The sequence below is a fragment of the Poeciliopsis prolifica genome, unplaced genomic scaffold, assembly GCF_027474105.1.
Source record: "Poeciliopsis prolifica strain line A6 unplaced genomic scaffold, Auburn_PproV2 SCAFFOLD051, whole genome shotgun sequence".
NCBI classification, from domain to species: Eukaryota; Metazoa; Chordata; class Actinopteri; order Cyprinodontiformes; family Poeciliidae; genus Poeciliopsis; species Poeciliopsis prolifica.
In genome coordinates, this window is record NW_026562426.1 from 3,370,386 (window position 1) to 3,390,481 (window position 20,096).

General features: G+C 40.7%; 1 protein-coding gene across 8 annotated transcripts in view; it reads left to right on the forward strand.

Annotated features, from left to right (window-relative positions):
- nrxn2b (neurexin 2b) overlaps positions 1–20,096 on the forward strand; it is a 686,688-nt gene that overhangs the window by 655,860 nt on the left and 10,732 nt on the right. For all 8 annotated transcript variants that reach the window (XM_055058558.1, XM_055058564.1, XM_055058563.1 and 5 more), the window contains 2 exons: positions 4,756–5,078; positions 15,229–15,307. In XM_055058558.1, coding sequence (XP_054914533.1) covers positions 4,756–5,078; positions 15,229–15,307 — 402 coding nt within the window. The remainder of the gene's footprint in view (positions 1–4,755; positions 5,079–15,228; positions 15,308–20,096) is intronic.

A 20,096-nucleotide genomic window follows, 5' to 3' on the forward strand; every position in this document is an offset into this window, starting at 1 on the left:
ACCAAAGGCGTCGGTTCGGTGGAGGCCCGGTGTTCACCTGGAGATTAGGAACCACAACCACCAACCAAAAACGCTTATAACTGCCTATTTTAATAGTTCAAATTGCAAATATATCTTAACCAGAATAGATACTAGGAACACACTGATCCACATTTTTTATTCCCCATAGCGATACTAATGTCTGAGGTTTAATATCAATTCAGCAACAGTGCTAAATTGAATTAAAACATCGTTTAAAACATTGTGCATTTAATTTGAATGCACCGCTACAACACACTTAAATACACTAACAGCATAACTTTAATCTGTTCAGTCAGTGCAATTAGGGGTATAAACAGCCTATCTAAAATAAATGATAAAGACTCTGAAACTGACACAAAAAAAATCTGTGAATACTGGAAGTTTCAGCAAATAATTTGGAGCTATATTACACAGAAAAAAAATACGAATACTGAAGTGCGAACAGGCAAGAGTCCACTTTGTAGCAATTTAGAAAAGTAAATAAATCCTGTGCTGGCAGCGTAACTGCTAGTCAGTTAGCATTTTCACACAATCCACACATATTTGAGACCCTGGTTAAACAATTATAATTGCCTACTTTAAAAGTTCACACACCAAATATACCTTAATCCAGGGGCGTCAACATCCAGTCCTGGAGGGCCACTGTCCTGCAGTTTTTAAATATGCCACAAGGACAAAACACTGGAATAAAATGGCTTAATTACCTCCTCCTTGTGTAGATCAGTCCTCCGGAGCCTTAATGACCTAATTATTATTCTATTCAAGTGTGGAGCAGCAGAGCCACATCTAAACGGGGCAGTGCAGTGGCCCTCCAGAACCGGAGTTTGACACTTGTGCCTTAATCTGTAAACTGCAGACAGTGGAAAATTGTCTCAGCGCTAGCTCGCAAGCTAATATCCACCAGCTTTCTAATTTGTGCTCTTGTGGACGCAGCCAATCAGACGAATAGAAAAATGGACATCTGGATTGACTCCTTTTCAAAGCTTAGGTTGATAGTGTGTAAAGTAGCATTGTGGCCATTTTCATTGGCTGCATTTGAAATGTCTTTCAAACTAAATACAAAAAAATGGAATGAATTGATTTTCCGTAAATAGTTTTCAGTTTTTCATGAATTCTGAACCCAAATATTCGGGGGTCTGACGTAAAACTAAATGGATCACCAAACATCGTCCTCCTCCTTTTTCACTGTCATGAGCAGTTTGTCTGTTTTTAGTTTGTCTGCTCTGCCTTCTCATACCTCAGTTGGTTGTGGCAGATGGACCGGATTGGGCCAGGTTCTGGTTCTGCTGGAGGTTTATTCCTGTTACAAGGAAGTTTTTTGTCTCCACTATTGCAACATGCATGCATGTATGAGGGATTAGTCAACAAGTGATTGTCTGCTGTCACTACTTGCAACTCAATCAAGACTTGATGCAATCTTCTCCGTTTGTTTAGATAGAAATTTTTCAAACTAATTGGAATAATTAACAGAGCTTCATGTAGTTTGATCACTAGGATCAATTGAAATGTGTGAGGTACTTTACTGAAATGATTTTTTTTTAGAAAGTTCTGTTGAATTTCCCCCTATTTGTTGTGAATTGGTGCTGAATTGAATTGAACCAAACATATGGCATGCGATATTAAATATCACAATATTTAATATTGTGCAGATTTTACACATTTTTCACTTCAAAGTGAAACTTCATCTCTTTGTTTTGCAGCATCCAGGATTAAAGAGACTTAAGTTTTCGAGTTTTCCAGTATGAAAACTCATTGTTTGAAAAAGCGAGACCCTCTGGGCTGATCTGTGGTCGTGTATGTGTGTGAACTTGAGGTGTAACGTGTGTGTGTTCCCCTCTCTAAAGTTAGCTGGGTGTTTTTTTCTCCCATGTTTTCCTCACTTTCAACACTTTGCTCATACATTTCGTCTTCTCCTGCCAGTCATCCCAACATCCCTCCCACAACAAACACAAGATAATCGAGTAAGATACCACCATTATGTCAGCGGTGCATATTCCAGACATTAAGTGTCTTCATTAAAGAGTTGGGGGACAAGAACCGGGACCCCGGTGGCTCTGTGACAGACCTAATGATGTGATAATGGCATGGCATGCGTAATGGCCCCGTCTCAGTGGAAAAGACTTCTCTTTCCTAGATTGCCGGTAGAAAGCTTACACACACATGCACACGCATACACACGTGCCATAACACCCACGCATAAACATACAGATGTGCGTTATCTGTCTGATAGTTCCACCCACCTGGGTGCTGCGTGAATGTCAGACCAAGAGCACTCATAGAGGAGAGTACAGTAAATCATAATTAGAGTGATGAAGTACCCTCTGAGCTCTTAATTGAAAACAAATGAAACAGTTCCTCCATGCTGATGACTAGAACACCGCCCTGATACACTTGGATTATTACGCTGAGAACAGAAACATTGAAAGGTTACTCCACAGGTTCACTCGTTATAAGTCCACATACGAGCTTCAATGTCTCTACGGCTTGAACTTGTTAACACAGAACCACAAACCTCAGAGGGGTTTTATGTGATGGAGCGACACTAAGTAGATCCATCGCATAAGTAGGGCATCCCTGTAAAGTGGGATATTATTTCTTAATTAGAATAATAACAAAAAAGTGTGGCATGCTTTTGTATTCGCCCCTTCTAAAAACAAACCCAACTGGCATCAGAGAACAGCAGAAAGGTAAGTGGAGTCCACTTGTGTGTGATGCAATCCCAGTGGAAATACAGTGCAGTGTTTACCCAGGGGCCATTTGTGGCCCTTCAAATGATTTTGAAGTCGAGAGCAGTAACACATTTGGCCAACAAAACAGAAAATGACGAATGACCTCTGTTGCAAAATATAGGCTTTGTAGAAAGCATGAGCACATTCTGTCCCCAGTGAAACACAATGGTGGCAGAATAATGCTGTGGAAATTTATTTATTTTTCTTTCCAATGGAAAGGTAGATGGCGCTAACTAGCAAACAGTGTTGGAAAAAAACCTGTTAGAGGCTGGAAAACACTAGGACTGGGACGAGGGAAGACGTTCACCGTGATGCAGGATGATTATCTTATTCCTTAAACATGGACCAAAACGGTTTAGACCCAGAAATGACAAAAATAAATCTTTGGAAAGATTAAAAAAATTGGAAGCTTTCTGTGCAATCAGACTGAATTTGACCTATTATGACAACAAGAATGGGACAGAGTTTTTGTCTTGGGGTGTTAAAAGCTTCTAGAAACATTCGCCAAAAGGTGGTTCTCCAAAGTATTTACCCAGAGGAGTTAAATACAAATTCATACCACACTTTGTTGGATTTCTTTTTATTGAAAAAAAAGATAGAAATAAGCCATGTTTTCCTTCCACTTCACAACAGTGCTCTACTTTGTGTTGGTCTATCACATAAAACTCAATTAGAATATTATCAGTATTTCTCAATATCTGTCCTCAGATTCCATTGCCCTTTGTCTTTTAGGTGTTCCCCTTCTGATTTGATAAGTGGGTGATAGATAGGCTTCTGCAGCACCTGATGTCATGCAGAGGAGGTCATCTATTCCCATCAATCAGGTGTTTTGGAGCAGAGATACAGGACAGTGATTCCCGAAGACCAGAATTGAGAAAGATTGGCATATGTTGACAAAGTTCAAAACGGATTAAGGCATATGAATACTTCTGCATAACAGCGTCAACTCCATTCATTCAGACTCCGCATCGCTCTGTAATTTCAGCAGCCCATCGCCTGAGTCAATAATTCACTCTGAACTGCACACATTAGTGGCATATTCCTTTCATAAACAGACACACTCCCTCTTTCCTTACAACCATTGATTAATCCATAAAAAAGCTCTTTGGCTTCTCTCATCCTTCTCCTTTGAGTAATTACCTCATAACTCCTATTTCCATCCCACATCCTTACAAACATGTCCGTCTGAACCATATGACTCATAACGACACTGGAGACGGTCCGGGTGGCATCACGGAACCCCCCCCCACCAACCACAACTGTGTTGCATGCCCAAATGAAATCCTACATGTGAACTCTCTGCTGCCGTCATCTGGGGGGGAAGCTCCACCTCTCCCTTCCCCGTTCGCCACACATCCCGGGAACACATTAGTTTTGGGCCCTGGCTAAATGCTTGACCCCTATCCTCCCTTCATTCATCTATCCATCCAGATAAATGGTAATGACCGCGGCAAAGAACAGCCCCTGATGAATTAAACATTTCCTACCGATGAGGATCTCATTTTCCCTCTTTTGGATGGCGGTGAGGTGACATTTTTCCTGCTGGCAGAGGTACTTTATCATTGTGCAGCTCAGGTGCGTTGGAGGTCAATGACACAGAGCCAGTACTGTTCTAATATATTCCATCTGGGGGCAAATCAGATGCGTTTTGCTGTGAACCACCCGTGCCAGGGTCAATCCGCGATGACCCCTGCAATCTATTTGACTGCCAGATTCAGGGCTGCCTTTTCTGAAATGTAATGGCATCAACTCTTACAAGCCAGGGCCCAATCTCACTAAAGTGTTACCCAGGAAATCCCCCTCCCTGTTTCTAGGTCTCCTCTGTTCCACAATATCTATGCATTACTGTGTTTCACATTCAAGCTAAAACATGAGCTGAATTCTATCCTTTCTTTTATCCCCCCCCCCTCCTTGCTTTCTCATGGCCTCTCTCTTCTCCTCTCCTTCTTATCTCTACCGCCTCTCTCTCTGTCTGTCACGGCTCCGGCTTTTCTGGCATCATCAGGTCGCCAGCTGACCATTTTCAACAGCCAGGCGTTCATTAAAGTTGGTGGTGGAGAGAAGGGGCGCCACTTCCAGGGCCAGATGTCGGGTCTGTACTACAACGGCCTCCAGGTGTTCAAACTGGCGGCTGAGGGCGACCCCAGCGTCCAGACCCAGGGCAACCTGAGGCTGGTGGGCGACGTGCCCTCGGTGCTCACTACCGATACCACCTCCACCACCCCACTGGCTGATATGTCCACCACCATCATGGAGACAACGACCACAATGGCTACAACCACAACCCGCAAAGGGCGCTCGCCCACCATGAGGGACAGCGTCACACAGGTGAGGAAGCATGAAGCTTATACGCAACAACGGATATTTTGCCAAATGTTTTGTTAGATGTTTTCACAAACTGTGGTTTATAAAAACATTTCAGCATCAGAAAAGGCCACTTGTTTCCTCATGAACACAAGTCATTGTACCTCTGGTTTCTCACCTTCAGTCGTGCTAACACTAGCTTTTCTATTGACTATTTGATCACAGTGTTTGACATTTTGAAAATAAATTTGCTCAGTGGAAACACTCCAATTTCAAAAAATGTCCAATTTTGATCAAAAGTTTTGCTGCTAGGATGAGGCATCTTTTTTTTAAATTGGTTTATTTTGGAAAACTCCAACATAAATACTTTTTCCACATCACACAAGTCACGTGATCAACAACTGGATGTTGCCTCTCAAGAAAACCACAAAGAAGATGACGACAGGAAGTAGTTGTAGGACGATAGTGCGAAATGTCTTAGTGACATCGCATCAACAAACTTACTTGATTTAATTGGCTTATGAAAAAACCTGTTTATCAAAAAAAGGAAGACAACGGAAAGTAGTTGGGAGAATCGTGGTGTCATATTAGTAAATGATCGCGTGACCAAACTTATTCATGTGTGATTTGGATTCTTATTTAATGGAAACACTGCAAATTCAAAATTTTATTTTTTTCAACATTATTGGAATATTTGCACACATTTTCAATGTAAACTTCTGCATAATTCACTATGTAGTTATAGAACAAGCTAGAGTTGTTCTGAGAAATTACTTAGGTGTTTGTTGAACCTCTTCTTGCTCCCAGATTTGTAAAAAATAGCTTAGTCTCTTCTTGTTTAGCTCCAAAGAAGGCAAATGTTATGGTCTTGTTTTACATCCATATTTGTAGAAATTAAATAAGCCTAATCAAGTAGCAATCAAAGGAACAGTACCTGTATTTATTTGCAATCAAACTGATTTATGAAAAAAACCAAAAACAATTTGCTCTTTGTTTTCAGACCTTCATGTGCAACAATGTCACGTGGTTAGCAGAGCTGATCATTTCCTGTGGGAATCTTCACATGGCTGAACAATGTCTCTCCTGATTGGTTGGTTTGATTGGCTGCCATTCAATTAGTTAGAGGTGAAACAACTGAGCCAAAATTAGCAGTCTGAAGTCAAAAGGGAGACTCAGGGCAGCTAAGTTTTACACACACTCTGCCTCGTGTCTGCAGTCCTGATAACTCCAAAGAAGTGAATCAGAAACACAAATTCTCAGAAACTTTATTCCACAACATTTCAGGGCTAGATTTACACGTGTGAAATATTTCTGGCCCGCATCTCGGCGACATTTGTTAGGCCTCAAAGGGTCCAGCAAAGAACAGCCACTGTGACTGCTTTTTATTACACCAGTCAACTCTGATACTTATTTTTCCCGGAAGAGGTCTGGCATTCTGGGGTGCAGAAAATTGCTACACATATCCAAACAACAAAGACCGGAGGGTTTGGGTGGGGGAGCGGAGAAGGGAGGCGGGTAGAGCATCAGCATAAGGATATCCTTCACACCATGGTCAATGACGAACCAGGGTGCAGTAAACACATTTACGGCCCAGCTTTACATGCTGGTGAGAGGCTGTCGTTTACGGTCTGACTGGCCACGTTTGCTGAAGGTAAGCAACAATTAGCGAACAGCAGGGAAGTGGCGCTTGCTCGCACGCAGGGTGACAGAGGAACCCTCCACTCTCATCAGAAGACTTAATGACAGGATCCATTTGTTCTGGGGGGAAATATGCTCCACTCGACATCCACAATCAACTGTGAGCTGAGCAAAATCAGGAGTGATCCGGGCCGACTCTGGAAGGACTGGCAGCTTCATGCCTGCATTGTCAACGGCGTTGCTCTCCGTCAGCTGTTTCTGCCTTTGTGACGGTTTTCTGCTCAAACGCTCCGGTGTTTTGAATGTTCTAAGGACTTGGAGAAATAACAAAGGGCCGCCTCGAATTCGCAGCGCCTTGCACTCGTTCATTAAAGACCTTCGTGTCTGCAGAGACTCATCTGAAGTTCCAGCAAGTTCCATACAGCCTTTAGCTACAAGCATCATCAGCAGATTCAGACATAACCAGATCGCAACTCACACCTTTTGTTCATTTAGACCATTTGGAATAAATACAGCAAATATAATTAGAGGAAATTCTCATTGAAGCAACGGCCAGATCCATCTACAAAATGAATTCAACTTTATACAGCAAACAGTAACTTTTAGTAGCTAAAAGTTACTGTTTGCTGTATAAAGCATAGCTTGTCCATTTAGTTCAGATGACATCTGGGAAAAAAATGCTAATCCAAACATTTTCTTCTGTACATGGGGAAAGGTTTTTGGAGTACAAAAAGATTGCCAAAACTTATGCATTCATACATGAATAAAATTATCCAGATATAAATAATATTTAAAGTACATCTGGTACAAGAAGCTAGGAGTTCAGATGAATGACCTAGGACTTATTTAAGATACAAATCTGCAATAATTGACTAACCATAACTCCTTAAAGCCATAAACCTAACTTAAACAGAAATAGTCATGTTCCTGTGAAATATGTTATGGACTTGTGTTGGTCCAATGGACATTGCATTTAATTACAAGAATACAATTAGTGCAAACAGATCTTGATAGTGTTGTCTTTAATGTTAATACGGTCTCAGCTGAGTATGGTGTGTTCCCACAGTGGCATTAAACAGCAGGATGAGGGGGACGAAAATGAGCTCAGATTAAGAGCAAAATAGCTGTTTACATTTTTGGGCATCTACCGGTGAGTTTTGGAAAAAATTAAATTTCAAGTCTCTAATTTCCAAGACAAAAAGAATGTCAAAGGTTTAAAGTCCTCCGTTTTCCTGACTAAATGAAGAAGAGAAAGTGACTAATTACTTCACTAATAACAGGAAACAACTTGACAAGAAATAAAATCCCAAGAACCACACGAGTCTTTTGTGAGCCATGCTTACAGGCTTGAGTTGCCATTAGAGCTGCTGAGTCACAGTGAGATTCTATCCTCCGAGGGTCATCTGTACAGTTACCGACACCATACGGTCAATGTGTTATGTTATAGATAGAAAAGAGTCGAGGAATGTATGTTGATCATCGTTGATGGTGCTATTGCAAATTTCAACAGTAATGTATCGCTTATATATCTCATTTATGTAATATTGCTGATGCTGTACACAATGTAGCATTGGCTCTACAATCCCAGTTTTAGTCCTGAGATCTCAACAGATCAATTTGTGTAATGTGAAACACAGGGAGCTCCTATAGGGCCGGCGTGTGTTTGTCATGACACATGAATAACAAAATGTTATCGGTGTAGATGTTTTGAAGCTTGTCTTTTGCCACCATGGTGTGTTGCTTTTAAGCATTGTTGAGGAAATGACTGATATTGTTGAAGAGTTGAGGGCCTGTAATGGCTCAAGGTCTGTAATGGTTTCAAAGGGCTAAACCAATTTTAAAGCGTTTTTTTTTTTTTTTTTGGTATAAACATGCTTTGACAAAATGCCAGAGGGAGTCACTCCTTTCATTCCCCGTTTCATTGCCGTTTTCGTTATATACTAGAAACACAACCAGCTGTTTGAAAAGTTGTAGATGTAAATTAAAGAAAGCCATGTACAGCTGCTATTAAAGTGTAGTAATTTTGAAAGTAAAGTCTGCACGGTAACGGTCAGGAGCAGGATGTCTGTCAGCAACGGAGCCAAGCCAATGGGGGAACAGTTTCCAAAAGGAGCAGGACAGCAAGAAGATTCTGTGCTATAATTACATAATTGGCTCCTAAAAGTCTGTCCAGTCATCCATCCATTGACTAGGCCCTCCAGTTCTTGCAGGGTGGCCAAGGGGCTGGTGCCTACCTCCAACATCAAACTGGAGGCTGGGTACACCCTGGACAGGTCTCTAATTAATACAGAATTATCTTTGGCATGCTTGAATTTTCACCAACTTAGTAAATCTCTTTAAAACATCTTTTAGAATGAATAGATTAGTGGTTTTAGCAGACACCAAGTTAATCTTCATATGTTGATAAATGAACATTTAGTTTCTGAGTGTAATATTCAATATTATTATAGCGGGCAAATGTAATGTAAGTTTTGTTTACTGTAAGTGTTTTTTTTTTTTTCGGTTGAATTTTTTTCCTCAGGGATGTAATACTGTGAAGAAACTGATATAATACTGATAAACTTCATGGCAGAGTGTGTCAATGATGGATTTAAAAGCAACAATCGTTTTCTTAGGTACTCTGCAGGATCTGCGCATACAAAAATGTCAGTGTCAAATTTTATTTATATAGCACTTTAAGAACAGGTTGAAAACTTCTCCAAAGAGTTGTACAAAAATGACAATAAAAGAAGTTGATGAAAAGAAAAATAATATGAGAAAAATATATAGGTATAACATTAGAATAATAAGAGTGATGATAATAACTAAAAAAAAAAGAACCATCAACTCCTTTGCATGAGCAATTTAAACACATTGTTACTGACTAACAGTCATAAATCATTAGGTTTTATCAAAATAATCATGATGGTGGAAAATTAATACAACTCTTCACAAATTAATGTTCACTAAGTTCAATGAACACACAGAACAGAACATTCCTCTGAAAAATCATTTGGCTGGTTTAGCTATTCAGAAGAGAATTTCTCCAAGTTGCTGCTGTTGGCCATTCTGCATGTTTATCTTCAGAGACCTGAATGAAGCAGTGCCAAAGTTCCTGCTGCATATGTTTTCATTTACAGGGAATGAAATCAGACCTAAAACATTTAAATGTCATCAAAACCGAATGAAAGATTATGTCTGACAGCCTAACACAATTGAAAGCGTTTGACTGGCGTTGGTCAAATGTTGGTTTATCAAATAAACGGAAAATTGAAAGGAAAAACAATATTTGTGATGCCACAGATGTCAGTGTTGTGTTTCCCAATTTAAATGCAATAACATTTAGACGACGTGTTTTTTTTTTATTATTATTATTATTTTTGCTGCTCTCAGTCTGTTCAGGAGGCGTTCCACCGTGAATTTTGACTCTGACTCGGAAACAGAAATATGTTAATATCCCATCCTGCTGGGTCCTTTGTTGTGGCATCAAAGCAGCTTTACGACTACAGCAAACACAAACTCTGGGCTGCGTGTCAGCGGCGGAGTTATCTTGCTTTTGTGTTTTGTCCCACTTAATCAAAAAGTTTATTATACAGACTGTCTGAATCGGAGTTTACAGGCTTTTCTAAGTTTATGGCTCATCAGAAATCAGTGTCTGATTTTGTCACCAGCTTGATGTGTATGAAGTGAATCTATGTTGTCACAGTCCTATGGAAGAGTCATACTGTCAAAAGGAAAAAAAAAAGAAATAAATCAGTAGTGCAATAAATAAATTAATGTGCCATGAAAATAAAATGTATTCAATATCATTATCTTAGCTGTTATATTTAGTCTTTTTAAATATTTAAAGACAGATGTATTTTCCTTTCCTAACATATCCTGTAATATTTTCTCCAATGGATTTTTTTTTGACACTTTCTACATTTTACATTTCCAGCTTGAAATCAATGTACTACAGTGATATGCTAAAATGGAAATTATGCTATCGAACAGATTTAAAATAAGTTCCGTTTTAGTGCAAGTTAGAAGGCTTCTAAATTTTTCCTTCCTTACAACAAAGACTAAGTTTCCTTTGTCTTATTATTTTCCCACATCACTCTTATGATGGTGATGTCTTGTGATGCTAAATGGGCATCATTCTAGCAAGATTATTATAGTTTCTGTTTAGTCTTATCAATTTTTTCCTTCCTTAAAGCAAAGACAAATTTAGCTTTTTCTCATGACTTCCCCACATTATTCTAATGATAATAACATCTTGCTATTATCGTCATAAACTAAACTTCTGCTAGTTATGCTGAAACAGACGTTATGTGAACAGGTTTATCACAACTCAAAAAGTTATTCTGCCAAACCCTGAAGAGAACTCATTTCATCAGCCGGACATCTAGGAGGGCATCACTTTCCCTTTCATAAGACCCTCAAACGTTTGTCGCATGTTTTACTCTGAGGCAAGCTGTGTTTGTATGTGAAGATTGTTGTGAGCCACTTTGGGTTTGCTCACAGTTTGGGCTTTTGTGCAGCTTGGAACAGCGTGAAATCCTCTCAGTCAGCTCATCAGTCAAAACTGTGTTGGGAAACAATCTGGTTCAACTCCCCGGGAGCATTTTGGCAACAAATATCCAACCGTGGAGCCTCGGTTTCTGTCGCTGACAGAGGCTGAGAGCTAAAGAACAAGCGTCTGGGCAAGCTGGGCTTTTTTCTTTTCTTTTTTCCTCCCATTCTGTGGCGAAGGTGTGCGAACTCTAAACAGTGAAAAGAAACGTTAGAGCCGGCGTGGAGAAACGCAAAGTGCTGCTAAGAGAGTCTTTGAAGAGAAAAGCAAATTGAATTTGCTGCCACTGCTCCCACAATTATTAATGCATTACATGCTGTAGTTTTACATTTAACAGTGCATCAGTTTCATTAGTTTCTCTTGTCCTTTCTTATCCAATCCCCTTCGTTTTACGTTAAAAAAAGAAATGAAATAGACGTTGCATTGTAAATACCAGGAAAGCTGACAGGGACATGCAGTTTTGATGAATATTGTCAGAATCCAGCAAGTCACCGCAAAGGGTGGTGGAAAGCAAAGCGAGTGGAGAGCCAAATTTCAATTTTTTTTTTTTTCTTTTTTCCCAAAGCTCTGAGCTACATGGCTGCTGTAGCTTTGATCATAGTGGAATAATATGCTTTGATGCTTAGAATAAAAGATCTACCTTTTGATGTATCTGTGGGGGTGGGGGGTCTGATATTTTTTCCCTCTCCTCACCCCCTGATCGTGTGGGTTTCCGTGAAACAGTTGGAGTCATCACTTGTTCCGTTCTGACCCAAATTCGGCGCCGGGGTGTTTTAAAAGTGAAGATCACAAGCCGACGCCCCCGGCCGCCGTCTTGGTCTGAGAGCTTCTCGCTCGTGCGTCTGTGATCTCTCTGTAAGCTGGATGTGTCGCCTTGGAAATCCCACCTTCACCCCCATTCTGCATTCTCCTTGAAGACTGATTGAGAGAGCGAGAAAGAGAGGGGGCGTGGGGTGGAGTGCATTCTGTCTGGGTCGAACCTGACATCGGAGCTAACACCTTCAGGTCTCCTTCAGAATTTATCAGCACACTGGGTTAGTGGGCCCCCTGACGATCCGATCTGATGAATTGCAGGCAGTGGTTGCATTGTGGGTCCGCTTTGGACGTTCCAGGGGGGGCATGTTGTGAATTTGGCTTTACAAGTGTGTCACAGATGCTGCACTAAAAGGCAGCCGAGGATAACTCAGAGACTAAAAACAACTCTTAGTCTGGTGTTTTAGCTTGCATTGCTGTTTTGCAGGGACACAAACGCGGCTGACTCTGTATACTGGTGTAGTTTGATCTGGTCCATGTTGTGCAGTTAGCACTAGTGGCACTTGGCCTAACTTTGTTGGTGCTCAAGATATTTTGATGGTGATTGTTTTCACAGTAAATACAAACATTTAGGTTTTATATCCTGAAATTAAGTGAACCGCGATTAAGTGACGGTGGCTATTTATGCGGAGCTTCATTGTATGTCTGAAATTAAAAAACAGATCTGCGAATAAAATCAGACCCAACTGAACCATGTTCTTGCTTGAGAATGGCAGGAAACGGTGATAACTGTAGCAGGCTAATTTATATTAGCAATACAAGCTATCAACCTATAATAGCAACCAAAGGATCAAAATCCCTCCAAATTACTTGCTTTCCTGTTATTTTTGCTGTTTCTACTGGCAGCTTTTAATATTTACTGAGGCAGTTCAGCGTGTTAATATCTCTATTGATTTTTTTTATTATTCCAAATTGTCAAATGTATCGCAATCAAATTCAATAAAGTCGAATATTATTGACGTTTTCCCAAGTAAAGTCTGAGTTACACATGATTTCTATCACTTTGCTTGTAATGAACTTGTGAGTTTCACGTTTTAACTGACATTACTGAAAGAAATCCACTTTTTAATTATGTCCTAGTTTATTGCGATGATATCACGGCAGATGACTGCACTGATAAAATAAAAATAATAAAAAAAACTGTATGTTAAACAGAGATATAACCTGGAATGTGAGGCGGAATCGTTAGGCCCGTTTGACAGAGGCAGGTGACGTGAACGCACACTCAAACTGACACGATGTGATTAATAAATGATGGCGCCCGTACTGTGGATTAATAACAAGGAGAAAAGCCCTGCCGAGCGCCGCAGAGCTCAAATCAATTACGCTGATAAAAGCTCTCCATTTTCTATCGGATGACCCCATCTTGAATAACAACCAGAGGCGGGAAGACGGGCGGGGAGGAGGCCGGGGCGTCTAGACATGCAGCTGTGTGAGTCATGCGGCAGTCAGGACAAACACGGGACACTTCGGTGGAACCACCTTGTCAAGTTTAATCTGCTTTCATGTCAAGATCCCAGCTGCTCTTCCTTCCTCCTCTGTTTCCGACTCACAGCCACACGTGTTAACTTCTTCCTTTTTAATTTAATCTGGGAAAGGGGGAGTCATTTGATTGGCCAAAATAAAAATCAATTAATTGTAATTGCAATTTGCTCATTTATATTTGTGAACAAACAGAGCTTAAACTCAAAGATTAAACTCTCAGCATGAGATTGTTGCTGTGGCAACAAAACAATCTAACTATAAATACTGTTCATTGAACTTCTATAAAATAAACTTTCCAGCTCCTTAAAATGATACATTTAAGTGTTGACCAATTTAAAATATTTTATGTATGCTGAAACCACGAAATCAAATTCAGCAGCATTGATAATTCCAATAAACAAATGTTGCTATGTTATTTTAAGTAACTTGAATCCAGTACAAAAATCCTAATCTTAAAGTTTAATTGAGGGGGAAAAAAGAGAAAAAAACATGTTCATATTTTTGGTTTTATTTTTGTATTTTGCTTATCTGGTTTTTTTATGTGCTCAAATCCAGAAACTGAAAACATTCAACATTGATCAAAAAAATTTATGTTGATAATCAAAGACAAACAGATGACTTAAATATTCTTCAGGTCATTTATTTTTCAGATATTCTGAAATTTTGTTTGTTTTTTTGATGTAGATTAAAGGAACATAAAATAATGTGTGCAAATTAAACAATTTTTTTCAAACTTATCTAGAATTAAAATGTAAAAGCTTTGTATTTTTATTATTTTCTTCACTTTTTGACAAAGACACTGCGGTGAGGATGCAAACTATCGCTCTGCGTGTGACCTGGTCGTACACGGCATTTCAGCTGCTGGCCAGCTGCAGAGGATCGTGCGCAAGCTAAATCACATTGAAGGTTATGAAAAGAAGCTGCGGCAGCAGTGAGGGTGGTTCACACAATGGGTGAAAAAGCAGAGCTGAGTGGATTTTATGGATATTCCATGATTTATAGGAAAGCAACATTTTTCCACGAACTGCAAGCATGGCAGACCGATTTCTAACAACAGTGAAGGTCGATCTATCTATCTATTGCTCATATTACTTTGTTTTATTGCAGAATTGTAATGAAGTAAAAGATCGACCGTGTGTTGCATCTACATTCTAACAAATTAGGGATTCACATAGTAATAAAATAATCTGAATTAGAACAGTAGAAGCATTTATTGGCAGAATGTCTTCCTGACAGACAACGCTCCCCTGATATTCAGTCCTGTTGGGTTCCCACGTTTAAGGTTATTGTGAAGAAACAACTTTTAAAAAGCGCTCTGAATGCGAACCTTTTACAATGTCTAACTTCCTTGCCTACACATTAGAGTTGATGCCTACTATTAAGGAAAGCTACACCTCTTTGATTACTGGTGTTTGGTCAGAAAGACTTGTTTCTCTTTGTTTTGCTCCCCCAACTCTGCCTACATGAACACTAGTGTTGCTCACAAAGAGCGCCCACCAGCAGCACATTTCCAAAACATCGGCTGAACAGCAATTCCCCCCATGTTCAAAGTGAAAGCTACAACAGAGTCCTGAACCTGCAGAATGCACAAACGGCTAGATAGAACTCTGTGGGCCTGAAAAGCGTTAGCTCTCTCTAAGACGATAGGCATGCTTCGTCCCTTGAATAAAATCTGCCCTGCCGTTCTGTCCCTCTCCGTTCCTCCAGAACGCCGACGACCTCTTGGTAGCTTCAGCAGAGTGTCCGAGCGACGACGAGGACCTGGAGGAGTGCGAGCCCGGAAATGGTGAGTCAGCTCAGAAAGTTCTGTCTTTATTGTGTTTTATCCAGAAACCTAAAAGAGCAAAATGAAAGGAAGTCAGACTGTCTCAGATACTTTGCTTTTTGCAGTCCCCCTGTATGCACCTCTGATTGGACAAAGGAGGTTCCTCCATGATTTGGGTTTTTTTTTCTCCTCTTCCAGCAGAATTTGTACTTCTTCAATTTCCCAGCCAAGTAGTATTTCCTAACAGTTTCTCAGCTGCTGCACAAGTCTCCGGCGCTGACTTTAACAAGGACAAACGGTTTCAGCATGGTAACGCAGTTTGTTGTGTGCAGCGTGCAGCTGAGCCACTGTGCCTGAACAGCAGGTCAAGTAATGTTCTGACACCCCAACAGGAGGGGGAAGTAAAAGGCCATGTGTTTTACTCCCTGCCTCTGTGCTCTCCAGCTCCATTGTACATGAAAACTGCCAAGAATCATGTTCACACAAAGAATCAGCATGGCTCAAGCTACTCCCACTGCTACCATTAGGGCTTAAAAGCTGCGAGGGTCAGGAGATAAAACACACATTTTTATTTTTTATTTATTTTTATGAACAAATCCCACACTGATTCTGTTGCGACTGTGGGAAGATGAATTTGGGTTTAATCAAAGGAGTGGTTCGGCTGTTTTGAATATAACGTTATTATCAGCTGTGTTCATCATGCCTGTTCCCAGCAACATAAACAGCTTCACTATCAAAACGACCAACTTAAAAGATGTTTGTAGATACTTAAAAGACTATGAAGGCAGATATTGTCACCTTAGTAAGAATTATTTCATGTTTGATTTGTTTTGGACAAGCTTTTTAGCAAGAATTTTTATTTCATTTTCTAACAAAATCACAGTGATGTGATCTGACAATCTCAGAATTTCACTTCAAACGATCAGTTTGAAGTGACGATTAACCACAGCGTGTAGACTTGATTCCACTAGCTCAAGATGACTGATGACGTTTACAATATGACAGGAAACACAATGACTCTCACCAGACAAGCAGCCCTTAAGTCTTCTCTAAGTCTTCTCTTATAAAGTTACGAAGCCTTCCAATTTCATCATTTATATGAAAAGCATAGCACTTCTTTTCATATGTAGACAAATCTATCTCGGAAAATGCAATAGGCCTCGTTTCAGGGAACATTTGCTATTTGAAAAAGTTGGAAAGTAGAAAAGATGACAGAATTGCCGTGTTTGCTTCTTAACATCGCTGCGCTTCTCCAGAATAAACTGGGAATAAGGATTATGGCAGTGTTGCGCCTGTAAATAGCAAGAGATTACAGAGCCTATCAGTATGTTTGTGTGAAGAGAAACTGATCTGAAGCTGTGTTCAGGAACTGGAGAGCTGCACTCTCCCGCGGTTTTCTCTGTAGGTGGTTGGGACCGAAATAGAGCCACGGTTCCACTCTTATCGAAAGCAGAAATGAGAGTATTTCAGTGGATTCTATGCCCAGCCTTAATCTCCTGTGGGGAAATGCAACTCTCTTTGCCCACCCACAAACACAAACACACACAAACACACGCACACACGCAAACGCGCGCCCAGAGATAGTGGCATACATGTTCACCTCTCCAGACAGACACTTGCTTCTCTCACTCTGTGGGTGTAAAGTTTTCTCTCTGCAGCCGACTCTCCTGAGAAATAAACACGCTTGCTCGCGCGTATGCACACGTGCTCCGTATCGCGCCTCCCAGATGCTGAAACGGCTCCAGCGTGTCGAGCCGGCCAGGTTGGATAAGCCTCTCTGAAAGCTGTGGACAAGGAGAGAAGAATCAACATTGTCCGGGGCATATGTCCCCCCCACCGCCCCTCATCTCCACAAATACAGCCTTGCAGCCTGTCAGAGATAGGACCAATTCCCAGTGTTTTCAATTACATGTGAGAAGGAGCTGGAAATTATTGAGCTGCCTTTAGGAAGGACAGAAAAATGTTAAGTGCAGCTGCAGAGTTTCTATTAAGCTGTGCCTGATATGAGGGCTGGGAATTCATGGGGATCAATACGACTACTTTCTGCTTCCATAAAGCTCTACGCGCTTTACAGATGGGTTCACCCGCAGCTACCGTAGTACAGTTCAGCACCTAGCAAACATATTCATTCCCCATCATTTTGTCTGCTTTGTTTACATTTTGACATGTCATCACCACAAACCGCACAGTATTTCACTGAGATTAAATGTGGTGGACAAATCTGAGATCATGTGGATACAAATACAGGTACATTTGTTAGAAACAGTGTCTAATTTTTCTTCAACTTTATAATTGTGTTCTACTTTGTGTTTGTTCATCACATAAATATCCAGAGTGTTTGAAATACTACATCAGTTATCTGCTACTGGGGACATTTTTGAGGATTGCCTAGTTAACGATTCCTTGATCACCAGAGTGACTGAGTCTTAGCATTAGCCTTTTGAAGAGCATCAATGTAGATGACAGACATTCCAATAAGCACTTTATAGCTTGACAACATTTACTTGAGTTTGATCTAGGTGGCAAACCAACATGTTCTCTCTCGGGCAAGTTGAAGACCAAAAGCACCATTGTATTGTGATTAGTTGGGAGGGCATAGTCATCATCAAGGCCAGAGATCGCCACAGACTTCATTCACCAGGAGCTGAGCAGTGTGTTGGGTTCGGTATGGCATGATGCTTCTTGTTTAACAACGAAAAGCAAAATGATCACAAAGTTGAGGCAACATCTTCAAAGGTCAGCTGGTCACTGATTGCTCAAGTTTCTGGCTACCTTCAAGACTCAATTCATGCAGATATAGTGGTGTAGGTGGGAATTATAGACAAATCTGGGCAGTGGTATGAAGAGCCATTTGATCAAATGACCTAGTCCAGGGGTCTTTGAGTCCAGTCCTTACGACTTGCCGCTGACCTGGAACTTTGACATGTGTCCCTGGTCCCACACACGTCAGATGGCTGGATTTTCTCCTCAGTGCAGTCAAGTTCTCCGGCGTCCTTCTAATGACCTGATTATTTCACGCAGGTGTGCCAAAGCACAGACACGTCTAAAACCTCCCATAGAGGCCTTGATTTGACGATCCCTGATCTGGTCTGTTGAGGCAGTGTACCCTGTAAGGAGAAAAGAGGTCTCAGTGCCTCTTTTCACCTGGGGGTCCCCTGTGGCGACGTGATTTGTTGCAGAAGTATAACCAAGACAGAATACATTGAATGACTGACCAGAGACCCGCAACCCAAACCAGGGCACCCTTTGATGCCCATGCCGGAGAATGTCTGAAGGTGTTAAAGTTGTCTTTACTCATGAGAATGAATGAATGCCACTGTCTTCTGGCTGCTGTCAAGTGAAGAGTAGATGGGAAATGCATCAAACAAAAAGGCAGGAGGCGACGACGAATGGAAGGGAGTTTTGTTGAGATGCTCATCACGTTGTGTCACACTCAAAGGAGAACGGAGAAATGAGAGGGGGAGAGAGACCGGGAACAGGATGCAAAATTGGGAATGCAAGTGGAGTAGAATTCCCATGAACAAATCCTGCTTTCCCACTAGGCTAATTAAACTTTGACTGTAAGCGAGGCTTAATTACATCATCCAATTAGAGTGCTGGTTTGAATCTGCCCTTGGTGGTAATGAGCCTAAGTCAGAGGGAGCAAAAAGTGAGAAGAACTCAAAGCAGAAAATGACAACACAAATATAGGCACATAACATTTTTTGGTAACACTTTATTTGATGGGTTGTGAATAAGACTGCCATGACACCGTCATGAACATGACATAACACCTGTCATGAACACGACATAACACCTGTCATGAACACGAGTCATGAATATTTATGACTGTTGTCATAAATTGTCATTCGACACTTTAAGTGCAAAGTTGACATTATTCAAATTGTCTTCTTTATGACAACTTGACAACCAAGAAATCATGATTTGACACATTTTTTATAAACATATTACTGATTAAACTTTAAAAATGATGTAGCTTTATGTTATTAAAGTTACAGTTTAATCAGTAGTACATTTATAGCAAATTTATGTCAGATTATGATTTCTTGGTTAATGTCAAGTTGTCTACCTCCGCATGACCTCACTTTGCCTTTCTCTCGCCGACCTCAAGCTACTTATCAGTCCTAGGACGTTGTAGAACCTATATCAGTTTTACTCTGACAAGATCAGAGCTTTGGGGGAGCTCCTCGATATTTCATCAGATGACATACCATAGAGACGACCCGCAAACGCTCTTTTTAAGTCGACAAGTGAGTCTACGAGACAGGGTGATGAATGAGGACCGACCCCGGAGCGCCGAGCCCTCCAGTCCAGTGTGATTCCACTCAACGAGTTTGGGCGTCTGTTATTTGTCAGTGTGATGCTCCTTTGAGCTCCCTTGTCAAGGAAACAGTCCCACGTTTAATGAATGGGTTCCCCAGTTTGGATGTTTGGTGACGATCTGTGAATAGCAGGTTTCAGAAATGGTTCTCCTCCTCTGATCTTGGATGTCAAATCCGAACCTGCGACACACCTGCTGTTTCAATCGCACAGTTCACCCAGTGAGCGATCCATCTGAAATCACCATGAATAACTGAATATAATTAACTGAATACGCAGCCGAAATTTCAGATCCTTTGATATTTATGTTTTGAACAGATATACGCACAGCAAATCAAACAGAAACATTTGTGATTCTGCAACTATAATTGGTGGGGAAAAAAGATAATCAATTACTAAACAATAATACTCGACAGATAAATAATCTGTCAGTAATAATTCTATATCTTTTTTATTGTGAAATGCTGAATGATTGTTTCTTCCAACCTAA